Source organism: Antrostomus carolinensis, unplaced genomic scaffold (genome assembly GCF_000700745.2).
Source record: "Antrostomus carolinensis isolate BGI_N321 unplaced genomic scaffold, ASM70074v2 scaffold24341, whole genome shotgun sequence".
Lineage (NCBI taxonomy): Eukaryota > Metazoa > Chordata > Aves > Caprimulgiformes > Caprimulgidae > Antrostomus > Antrostomus carolinensis.
In genome coordinates, this window is record NW_010293853.1 from 3,817 (window position 1) to 15,978 (window position 12,162).

A 12,162-nucleotide genomic window follows, 5' to 3' on the forward strand; every position below is an offset into this window, starting at 1 on the left:
ATGGTCAAGGGGTGGGTCATCTGCTCAGTCTCTTTACTCTCCCGTTTCCTCAAGGACAGAAGAGACCCGAGTGAGTTTGGGAGCGTAAAGCAGAGCTTCAGCTGCAGACGGGTTCTGGGGAGTCCTTTCCAGCTGAACCACCTGCAGGGCAGTGAAGGCTGAAGAGTCCAAGACATTGTTGTGCAGTCCACTGACCACGGAGGTTTTGCTGGGGTGCTGGTGGTCTCCTCTCCTTTCATCTCAGGGATGAAGTGTGTGAAGGCAGAGGTGGACCACCCTACAGCAACCACCTGCATTTCTGTGTCAAGAGCTCACCTTTGGAAAGCACGTGGCCACAGCTCCATCTTGTGACTGAACTCTCCTAGCTTAGGAAAAACATGCGGTGCTGCCCTGAATCCCATGGAGGACCTGGTTTCTCAGCAAGGCGTTTTCCCCTGCAGGCACCTCGAATCTCTGTTTGCTTTTTGAGTCCCCACTTCCCACCCTGAGATGCCCTCAGCAACCACAACCCCTCCTCAGGCTGCCCCACATGGTGCCGGCAAAATCACAGCTGTACAGCTAAAATAAAACCCCTGCCCATCCTTTCTGAAGGCAAGCTTTTGAAGGAACTGCTTTTAGAGCTGTGTTTGCAGAAATGCCAGGGAGAGGGGAAGTTGCAGTTCCCAGCTGGCAGAGTCCCAAGTGCAGCGTGAGAAGCTGGTGCAGCTCCGCACGTGGTGTGGAGAAGGGCAGCAACCCAGGCTGGACAGAGAGCAAAACCAGTCCCTGCCTGGGGTTGCTCTACCTGGATAATTCTCCCGGGAGCTTAACAAGCATCTTTCACATCAAATTACTCAGCAGGACCTCATGTCTTCCCCAGGCCACAGACTGTACCAGTGCCACCACATTTGCATCCCTTTCTAGAATTAAATCTCATGGTAGAAACATGAATTTCGAGGATTAAGCTTCCCTGCCAGCCAAGTGCTTTACATTTCTCTTGTGTGTGTGTATTAACCATTTAAATGCAAGCAATAGCTTTGGCGTTTTTGATAACAAAAAAGCCGTAAGAGAAAGCTGGAAGGCCGAGGACGCTGCCAGGTCCAAGGGGTTTTTCGATAAGCTCTGGCAGTGTTTTGTCATCCACCATCCGTAGCACACGGCCATTCAGCTCAATAGACCTGGAGAAGGACAGAGAGACTGTTTGGGCAGCTGTACTCTGTTTGCCGTCAAGCACAAGCAGCTCTGGACCCAAGTGCAAACATAAACTCAGCCCAAAGCCAAACTAAACTTCCCTTGAAGGTTTATGTGTGCTACACCCCCTCTGCGAGGATTCCTTTAGAGTTGTAGCACAAGCAAGTTGAAAGGTACACGTTTCTTACTTTCCTAGCGAGTTTAACAGCAGAACAGGCTTTGAAAAGTACAAATTATAATTGTTTTTTCTCCTGCAAGTATTAAGATATCTTCAATGCCCACAGAGCAGATCCTTCCTGTGCCGATACATTAGCAGTAACAACAAAAGAAACCATAGGCATTGCTGTAAATCAGGAGTCAGCACTTGGGAAAGCAATATACCTGTGCTTGTGGAAAAGAAAAAGGACTTCAGCAGCTGGTCCAGAGCCCTGAAGCCTGCTATGAAAAAGCTTCCTGATTAACATCAAACAAGTGTCCTTGTACCTTCACAAGCTTTCAGCACCCTGATTTAAGGAGACCTGATTTAACAGAAGTCAGACCTTACTGAAAAAACACCCCAGATGACAGAATGGTAACATCTTTTCCCCCCCCCCACCTTACAAATTGAACAAGGTGAGGCTTTAGGAGCCATCTAACTCTACTCACAATCATTTCTACAGAGACAGGAAGGATCACATGCTTACCTGGAAAGTATATTCTCTTTGCCATGAGGCAATAAGAGGTACTGATCCACGTGCTTGCTTGATAAGTAGCTCGGTAGCTGCAAATGTTGCGTAACATTGTAGAGGTTTAAGGCAAACAGTGTCACGTCCCCTTCTCTGTACTTTGGTCTGCAAGGCAAGAGAAGATGGTTGTGGGGATCAGGTGAGAAAGAGGTCCTTGCGCTGTCCCAAATTGATTTCTTGGCCTGGGGGTGGCCATGGGCTCAGTTTCTGGGATATTTTGCCCTTTCTGGAAGCTTACTGGAGGGTGTTTGTGCAGTGGAGGTATACACGGAGCTTCCTCTCGTCGGCTCCTACCAGGCTGACCTGCAGCACCTTGGTACCCACCAGCTTCTTGTAGAGCAGTGAGAGCCAGTAATCCTGGGAGGCACAGAAACACACGTAAGCACTTGTGTACATGGCAGGTATTCCACACGGTGCTTAGCTTAATGTTCATTTTCCTACTAATTTCAGGGGTTTTTTTCCCCCCATCATTTTTTTGCTTTACCAAGTTTATCACCATATCTATTTAAATTCCCACAAACAGCACAGCTAAAGAGAAAACCCCACCTCTATGCTGCAGAGCAGCTGTGTTTACAAAGTACCTTAGAGTCATTTTCTCCTTCATATGCAAGTCTCACAGCTCTTTCTGTGGGGGGAAAGACTGTTTGCATTTTGGAAAGGCCATTCTGCAGGGTACAGAGCACATCAGGGCTGAACCCGTGGGGGATGAGCTGCCCTTCCTGCAGGAAAGCCTGTGCCCAGTTCACAGATACAGCACTGGGAAGAAGCCCCCAACAACTTTCATTAACATTGTGCTTTTGAACAGGGCTCAGGATTAATTTCTGAATGCCAGTCAAGAGTAAATCCTCTGAAACCCCAGGATGATGCCCAAGAGGAGGGCGATGCCCAGTGCAGACTCATTTTTTCCAGGTCTGCTTTTCCTTGCATCTTGACTGCTGCTTTTCCTCTATGAAGCATGTGACCACACTGAAGAGAGCACGTGTGGTCTGCACTGGTGGGTTTTGGGAGTAGGAGACAACAAGCAGGCTGCATTTTGCAGTATTGCTTCTTCAAGCGCAGCCCTAGGGGAGGATGTGCCCCAGCTGGAGGGTTTCAGAGAACTTCTCCTACAGCTCATCTATCTGTCTGTCTTTGAGGTTTTCCTAGAAAGAAAATTCATGTTTCTCTCCTGACTCACCATGAACCCAGAGAAGACACTTTTCCTATCAGACTGCATGCTTAGCCCTTCTGCAAGGAAGTGCAGCCTTCTGACACTGCTGTGCCTCTTCATTTCCATGCTAACTAAAACTGATGGACCTGGGTCTGGATTTTCCTGCCTCTAAAGCATTATTAGCTTGATTAGCATCTGTACCACCTGTAGGTGAGGAACAAGGCACATCCTTTTAGTTCAAATAAAATCTATTTTAAATGAGGGAATAAAAAGCCCAAAGAAACAAGCCTGACAATGCAGCCCCTAGCACAGGGACCAGCTCAACAGGCAGGACACAAAAACCCCCATGTGCTGGGTTTCCTCTCAGATGGTCTCTATAAGACTCTGAAAAATCACAACTTGGAAGCAGAAGAATGAGAGGAAAGCTAAAGACACTATCCTCTCACCCTAAGGTAAGTGCTACTAGCAGAAAGAAACATGCTGTACATGCAAAAACAACATATAGTTCAAATAATGATATTTCATGATAGTGGAATGTTATTTCCTAACAAATCCAACTATACTAAATGCATGTTTTCATTTAATTATCCTTTAGCCACTACTGAAGGCTGATTATGCTCATGACCCAAGAAACGCTTGAGTCTTGACTTCATGTTGGATTGGTTTTCACTTGGGATATAATTTACTATAATACTTAGTATCACTTCTGTTTTAAAGCTGCTGATCATTCAGCTGAGGAGTACTCCAACCAAAACAGTCCATCCAGAAACACCTTGTAAACTCCAGAAACATCTGCAAACAAATCAGAGCATCGCGTCCCAGAAATCAGTCTGTGCTGTTCTGAAGACCAGCTGCATCCCTGCAGTTGCAGTAAATATCTTGATCTATATATGTAATATAGGAACACATAATGAAACATGAGCTAACTTTAGGTGCAAGGATAATTGTGATTATCCTACAAAATCTATCACTATCTTGCGTAGTTAAAATAGGTGACTTGTGTCTCCACATCCAGTGTTGCCTGTGCAGAAATACATGCAGCGTTCAGATGGTGTTAGTGGGGTTGCGTACATACTGGCAAAGGTTCAAAGTTGGCATCCACCAGGTGATAGGTCCCTGCCCCGAAGAAAACCTGTCTCATCACCACGTCAATCCCCTGCCTGGCTGAAAGCCCGAGTTTGTCCAACCACCTGCCAACAAAAGGAGGCAAACAACATGCAGATGAAATTGCTGACCTCAACTGTACACTGTTGTCCCTCTCCAACCAGCTGGGGAAGTAGGAAAGCCAGAATTAGGGCATGATGGTGACTTCCTTAAAATCACACAACTAATTTCAATTTAAGTCTGGCATTGATTACTTTAAAAAAAAAAAAAATGAGACCACCTCTGGAGGTCCAAGTTGGTGGGTGTCCTGCCATTACCTGGCTTTGACTTGCTGGCCCACCAGGCCCTGACAAAAATAACACCATGCCTTATAAGATGGAAAAAAAAAATATACTGCAACCATGTTTTTGGTTAATTGTCAAAGTGTGAGCCACACATTTTCATGCAATTTTACCTCCTTCAAACCGATCAAAGTACTAAGAAAAGTCTGAATTTTTTATTTTGACAAAAAGCTACAACTGGAGCCCTTGGAGAAAATTATTTTCATGACTACATTTCCCATTAGTTAGTTATTTCACGGTGGCTGAAGGATGACATTGAAAATGTACACCCATCTCTTGAACAATTTTCTGTCCTCACATAAGGACAAAGTTAGCATTGCGGATTTGAGGGCAGAAATACAACTTTCTCACACTTCTCACCCCCCATTTCCCATAGGAATCTGCTATTTCCTTAGCTTACATCGAACCTCAGGCATGGGGGAAGCACACAGGGAATGGTGGGAGGGTTATGATCCTCAGCTCAGCCATTGCCTGTGCTCCTCGGGAAGCCTGAGGGTGATATTCCTCCTGAGGGCCATATAAGCAACCCCCTTCAGCTGGTAAAATGTGTAATTTCCCCACACCCATGACATGGTACTCACATAAAACCAGCAACGTAAGTGTTGGACAGCCTGGGCGCTCCCCCTCCATAGGCAGAGCTTGTCTCTCCTAGCCAGACCTTCTTGTTGGGCACAGTCCCACCAACAATCTGGCCAGTGTGGTGTAGGGGAGAAGAGAAAGACAACAGTTAAGTTTTTTGGCTACTAAAATAATGGTCAATCAAAATGTTGTGCTTTAGCCAAATGCCTACATACAACGTTTGCATCTGAGGGATAATGCCAACTGAGGTGGGATGTCACAGAAATTTTTATCAAAAGGACAAGAAACAGATCTATTTCCCCCTCCCTCCAAAAAATCCCATCTATGCACACAGAAGGATGCAAAAGTCACTAAAGGCCAGGTCCTGTAAGTCTTCTTGTGCTGAGTAGTGGTATATTCTAGGTTATAGTGTTCTCAGGATCACAAAATACAAAGAAATCAGGGTGAAGGGGGGAAAATCACCATAAATTACTTCCCTGAGTAATGACTACATCAATAAATGAGAATGTTGTAGGTGTGTGATATATCTGGCACTACCCATGGCAAACTATTGGAGCTCATCTGTTACTAGTATTGATATTTTTGGTTGGTTGGTTGGTTTTTTTTAATCTGCAATAACAGCAGCACCCAAGCTTTGAGGATCCCTGCTTATTGCTAGTGAGAAGTTGTACTTTGTTCCTGATTCTCTGCTAACCCCCTGGAAACTGAACATGGGAACGACTGAACAGGACAAGGCACCTCCAGGACTTCGCGCACAGCTGTGGAAAACGTATTCAGCACTTCAGGGCTCAAGAAATCCTCCCTCGTTGCATTTCGTCCATTCACATAGTAACTGGAAATGGAAAGAAAAACAAACCCACAGTCAAAATTAAGGAAAAATACCACCACTGGTACAAAACACCACTGAAAGTACTCAGTTGCTTGATATGTTTATCCACAGCATTGTTCTTCTGTTTGGTTCTTTTTCTTTTTTTGTTTTCCAAATGTGTAGGTATGCTGTTTATATTTAAGGGACTATCAAGTATAATTACCTTAATGGAGGCAGGATCTCACAGAAATTTTGATCAAAATTAGTAGTAGTAGAGGTTTTTTGCATCTACTCATTTAGAACGAGGAAAACATCACTGAATAAGAGCCACCTTCTGTAAATCTTCTCTTGCTGAGGAGTCTGACACTCCTATGGGATTACTTGCTTTACTGTATCAAGTTATATATTTAAAATATCAGATCCCAACTTCTGATTTGAGTATTTCTGTTGGAGTATTTTGGTCATCTGGAGGGGAACCGAGATGGAGGCATCCCTATGGGATGAAGGCTGCCCTCCACCATGAGCAGAAAAGCCTTTAAGTCTGGTTTGTCCGAATAAAGAACGGGAAATGGAGATCACTGTGGTTTTTGCATTTCATCACACTGTCACTCAGTCCTACCAGAAGTAGCTGAAGTCTTCCAGCCACAAGAGGAAGCTAAAACCTGATAATCCTAAATTGCTAAAGAAAATAATGCCCAGGGAGGGAAGAGGACATGTTTTATGCCCCACTAGCAGCTCAAAATACATAGATAAGTCTTATATGTACACATATATATAAGCAGGTGCATCTTTTCTCACTGTTACCCGACTGCTGCATATCACCATGCTGCATTCAACTCCAGAAAGAAAACCACCTTCACATGGAAATCACTTTCAAAAATGTGGAGTTGTGGCAGGTGCCCTGGGGACAATTTACCCCACTGCTCATCTGAGCACTTTAAAACTGCAGCTCTAAGCCATGGCACAAGAGCAAAGGGCTGGAACTGTGTCGGTGCTTTCCACTGCAGGTGGGATCCGAGGGTGAGTTACCCAGACACAGCCAGAACTGACTCGGAGAGCAAACATAAAGGAGCAGGAGATGCTGCTACCACTTCTCTATGGGTAAGGGTCAGTCAGACTGTCCTGGTTTTTAGCTGGAACAGGGCTGGGTTTCTTTTCAGTAGTTAGAACAGTGCTGCTTTTTGCTTTAAGCCTGAGACTTGTTATGAGAGCAACACTGATAACAAGATCTAAGGGGGTGAGGAATATTTAAATTTATAAGCTAAATTGGCATTTGGATATGCCAGTGGGATATTCCATATCATATCATGTCATGTCCAGCATATTAGTGAGGGTCTCTTCCTCTTTGGTTCTCTCTGACTTTCTCTTGGCCTCTCGCTCTCCCAGGATTGCGGTTTTGGTTCGGGATTGTTGCTTCTCTGGGATCGTTATCTGGGAATGGGCCGGGCTTGGTCGGTGGGTGGTGAGCAGTTGCATGGTGTATCACTCATTTGCATATTTTGTTACTGTCATCATTATCACTGCTATTTTAATATTAGTATTATTTTAAGTTTTATTTCTATTATTAAACCATTCTTATCTCAACCTACGAGTCTCCTTACCCTTGCCCCACAATCCTCTCCCCTGTCCCCTTGGGGTGGGGGGGAAGTGGGTGAACGGCTGTGTTGGCTGCTAGCCAAGGGCTAGCCCAGTGACACTATCATACAGACCTGCAAGGCTTTTTGCTTATATCAAACAGACATAAATAGAGAAAAAAAGTAGCATGTAACATATCAGCTAGCAACGCTTCTGCTGCATTTTTTATAAGGAGTTGCATGCATTTGCCAGCAGGGTCATCAGTGACTCCCTGAATTTGCTTTTAGGAAGCAAAGCTTTCACTCAAGCAGATTCAGCCTTCCTAATGCCAAGGAGAGCACCAATGCCAGGGGCACTGACTCAATTTCAAAGCCCAGCTACCCACAGGTTGTTTAAAACCTTGTGTTAAAAATCCTTTGCTCTTGCAGAAGTTCAGCAGAGGCATCTCTGCTAAGTAAGCCTGAGCTACCTTCTTTTCCTTTTATACAACACCCCGTCCTTCCCATGGGAAAGCACACTTTATTGCAAGGGTTGGTAGCTTGGAGCTTTGAGACAACCAGGACTGCTGCCCAGATCTCACTAGCTTTTGGTACATGTTAAAACATGGCATATGTTAAAAAGCTCGACCACTGCAGAAACTCCTCGTGCGAGGAAGAGCCATGATCTATCCCCCCGTGCTCTTCTGAGAAATAAAGCTACTATGCCATCTTTTTCTCCACATGCCACTTCTGTTTTTCTCTGTGTACATATTTAGCAAGCAAAATGACCATCTTGCACATGTTGCATTCCCCACTTCTGTGCCTACATTACAAACCCCTGCCACTGCTTTTTGGTCTCTGCACCAAGTAGCCTCTTTGGAGACCTTCTGCACTTCTGCAATGTGCTCCCTCAATTCAACTCTTATTCTGAGCAAAGGAGTTTGCAGAGAGGCACCTGAGGAACTGCTGAAAGGGGCATTTCACTCTCTTCTTCCTGTTGAGATGTTCAAATTGCCGTTTTGTAAAGAAAACAGGCAATAAGCAGTGGTGATGGTATTTCAGCAATACTTACTGGTGCCACGTGACAGAGTCGATCACCTTCCCTCCCGATTTCAGGAAGCTGCAACCAGAGGGGATGCGGTGGAGAGCAGGGGGTTAGTGACAGGTCGTGGTCCCCCACAAGCGAGCTGCCACGCACAGCCCTCCCCTTTCCCCCCAGCTGGCAGTAGTGGTGGTGAACTGCTTTGGTGCCATGCTTGCCATGGCTTTTAAATGGGCTTTGGGCAACCCAGCTGCCTCAGCAGATTGCTGGGAGGATGAATTAATGCTTGAGTGACACACGGAGATTTCTCAGGTGAAAAGCCCTTGTTATCCCAGCATTAGAGCCAGCACTCAATTGAAAGGTGAGCGGATCACTGGAGTACTGCTAGTGTCTTAGTTTCAACTGGCTGAGTAGTTAAGCCAGGAGCTCATGCATGCAGGTAAGATTTCAGTCATTCCTGGTCAAGTAAAAAGAATTCCATGTTTTAAATTTAAGGAAAAATGCAGGAAATTATTTCTCAAATAGACTGGATGTATCCATTTGTACATCCTTCCTATTGATTTGAAAATCCTTTGAAAAGCCCTGCTTAGATGCCACCCCATGCCCCCTGCATGAGCCATTGCTATCCACATCTGCCCACCCCGGGGGGTGCTGCTGGAGCCCCACACCCCTACCTTCTCAGCAGTCTCTGCGTGTGCTTTCGGGGCTGCCCGACATCGGGACCGTAGAGCTTTGCGTGCCGGTAGAGGGTATAGTTACTCAGAAGTTGGCGTAAGTGAATAAAATCTTGCCCCAGCTGAAAGCCGTCGATGTAGATGCCAGATTTCTTCCTGAAGCTATTGGGCTCTGGGGAAGAAACACGCACGTCAGCACCCCACTTTAGTTTTGGGGCACAAAATAGGGCATCTCATGGGGAGTACTAACCCCCTATGGCTTCATGTGATCTGGTATGGCAAAGGTAAGATATTTGAAGGTGATGAACATGAAACAGAAAGCCCAGGTGATATACGGCGTGCTGCTCTCCAGAACTCTACCCCAGCCAGCTCCCATAAGTGACACCATGCACCTCACAGGGCATTGTTCACCTCATCAAAGAGTCTTGGTAGGAGGAGCAAAATCATATCAATTTGCTCATTTGTTGGGCCTTCTGTCAAGTCCCTCCTCGCAAATTAAGAGACCTTAACGTTTCCCAATAAAACATCACCTTGCCTTTATGGGCAAAGTCATCCAAAGCATCCAAAATTACTAGCCCGTACCCTGCAGTGGTACCTTTCCAGGTGACTGCTAGCCTGGCCCACAAGCAGACTTTGCACTTACCATTCCCGAGCTCCCAGGAGATGTTGTACCACCGTGAGGCACAGTAGTCCAGCAGTGCCTGGGCATTCGAGCTGTCCCACTGCAAGCCAGCTTTCCGCAGCAAGGCGTTGAGCCCAAAGATTAGGTGAAAACCTGAGCAGTTGGCAAAGCTGTAGAGAATATCGAGCGTATTTCCTGCATGGAGGAGAAAGGGGGAACGTTTATCTCAAGGCTACGGCATGCTAGTTGAGCTCTGGCCAAGCGACAGTCTTTACCGCCTGTATTTATTTAGTCTGGTGCTGCAGATGTGCCAAGTTCTCCCAGCTGGACAAAAGAGCACAGACCTTACCACACACCATCCTGCACGGTGGTGAGATCCTCCCAACTCCTGCAGCAGCTGAATACTATTAGATATGAGGTGGCAGACAGTAGAAAAAGATTTCTTAGAAATATTTCACCCACTTAGAAAAACATTCATTTTCAGTGGTTTCAGCACCTAACAGCCTACCACAGGGCAGAGATTTGCATCCCCCTGGTTATACACCCGAGCAGAAAAATCCATTGAAGTCTTACTTGTAATGGTGGTGTTTTTGTGCTTTTTCCGGGTATGCTCTGCAAGAATCAGTTTCTCCTGGCTGGGCCACTGGGCCAGCAGCAGCTTCTCAACAGCAGCAAATGCGGGCCTTGAGCCACAAGCCTCTGTAGGGCAGAAGAAGGTTGATAGCAATTAAGTCTTCATCTTCACAGCCAGGGTCCAGCGTGCAAAGGGCTGTATCCCTCAGGAGGAAGAACTGCTTGGTGCCAGGCTGCGAGCCAGTTGTGCCTTTCTGTGAAACACACCCCTACTTTCACAATGTTAAACACATAGAAAAAGAAGACTGGCTTGATGCATAAATATATATTACATATATAATACATATTTCCCTATTGAAGGTGATGGAGGTGGCAAGGTGGGGGGAGACTGAGCTGTGTTTCTGGAGGCTGGTATCGTGGTGGTCATACCCCAATAAACTATTTTAGCTGGAGCACCATCCAGAAACCCTGGTTCCAGTGAGCTGACAAAGCCCAGGCTGCGGTGCCCAAGGAGCAGATAAGCCACCCCGGTGTGCAGTGGTGCAACAGGGTTCACAGCCTGCCTGGCTGTGGGCAGATACGGGACAGCGCTTCCTGCGCTGCCTGTCTTGCGTAGGGAAAAGCGCCGACTGCCCCGCGCAGCAGCAACACTGGCAGGAGTCATGAGACACTTTCTTCAAAGCTCATGTTTTTCTCAGCATGCAAAGCAGGAACAAGCCATACCCAGAGAGGTGGCAGATGCTCAGCATAGCGGTTCGGGGGGAAAAGTACTACTCAACTTCAAAACCAAGCATCGCCAATTGTACACTAATGTACGATGGCACGGTTGTGCTACGTACCACAGGAATCAATGGGGATTTTTTCATCTAAAACACCTCTAGAATGGTTTATGTGCTTTTACTAAGTTTAAAGAGAAAATGGACTTTAAGACAGTAGGAAATCTCATGCACCAGGACCAAGCTTGAGCAGTTGGCAGTGGTCCGGTGGGTTTGCACTTGCCCTCTTGCAGCAAAAGGAGGGCATGCCTACCTCACTCTAGGCTTTGGCCAATGTAGAGAAAACAGACACTCTGTTGTCATCAGATTATTTCTTCCACCCGCTACTTAATTTTCGTAACAAAACCACAACATTTGAGCTGACCTTGACCGCCTCCCAGGCGGTGGGGGAGCTCCCAAGGCTACTGTGGGGAGTGCAGAGTGGCAAAGGGAGAGTCCCAGCAGATGCTGCGGCAGACATGAGTTCCCTTGTGCCCTTCCTCATTTTCCCATGGCTGATACAGCTCCTCCTATGGACTGTGCTAAAGGTCCACGAATCTTCCCTCCATAGAGGAGGGCAAAGCTGACCCAGTGGAGGACCCCCAGTGCTGCATGCCCCAGCCTGCATCAAAACCACCTCCTAAACCCAGGATGGTCTCAAGTTTAACACGTTCGTGCCTGTTTTACCTTGCTGGGCCTGAAGTTCCCAGATGATTTTTTCTTCTGAAGTTGAGTCCTTGTTGGGATCAAAGATGAGAAAATCTGTCTCAGTGCCACCGAACCTCAGGAAGCCTGGGGACAGGGCCTTCGCCAGGGCATGCAGTTTGGGATTGCTGAGGAAAAGATGTCAAGAAACAGAAGAAACATTATGTTCATGCAGACTATGGCTTCGGTGTAGAGGTTAAACATGGCAAGTGCTCAGAGGGACGAGCTGCAGTAGGTGACCTGGGACTACCCAGTAGCCTCAAGGCACCCCTGACCCCTCTCCTCTGCACTGTGCAACAGAGATGCTGCCCACTGAGTGGGCCAGGAGAGCATCAGCGAGGCAGAGAGGGGAAGATGGGCC

The 12,162-nt window shown here is 46.6% G+C and overlaps 1 protein-coding gene across 1 annotated transcript; it reads right to left on the bottom strand.

The window, feature by feature from the left end:
* Nucleotides 1-997: 997 nt before the first annotated feature.
* Nucleotides 998-11,931, bottom strand: HPSE (heparanase; the record flags this gene model as incomplete). The annotated part of the gene is made up of 11 exons (XM_010177452.2): nt 998-1,157; nt 1,854-2,000; nt 2,134-2,252; nt 4,121-4,235; nt 5,072-5,178; nt 5,808-5,901; nt 8,503-8,550; nt 9,147-9,318; nt 9,790-9,963; nt 10,342-10,467; nt 11,784-11,931. Coding segments are annotated over 11 exons (1,410 nt in total), but the record flags the coding sequence as incomplete, so codon positions are not given.
* Between the last annotated feature and the right edge of the window lie 231 nt (nt 11,932-12,162).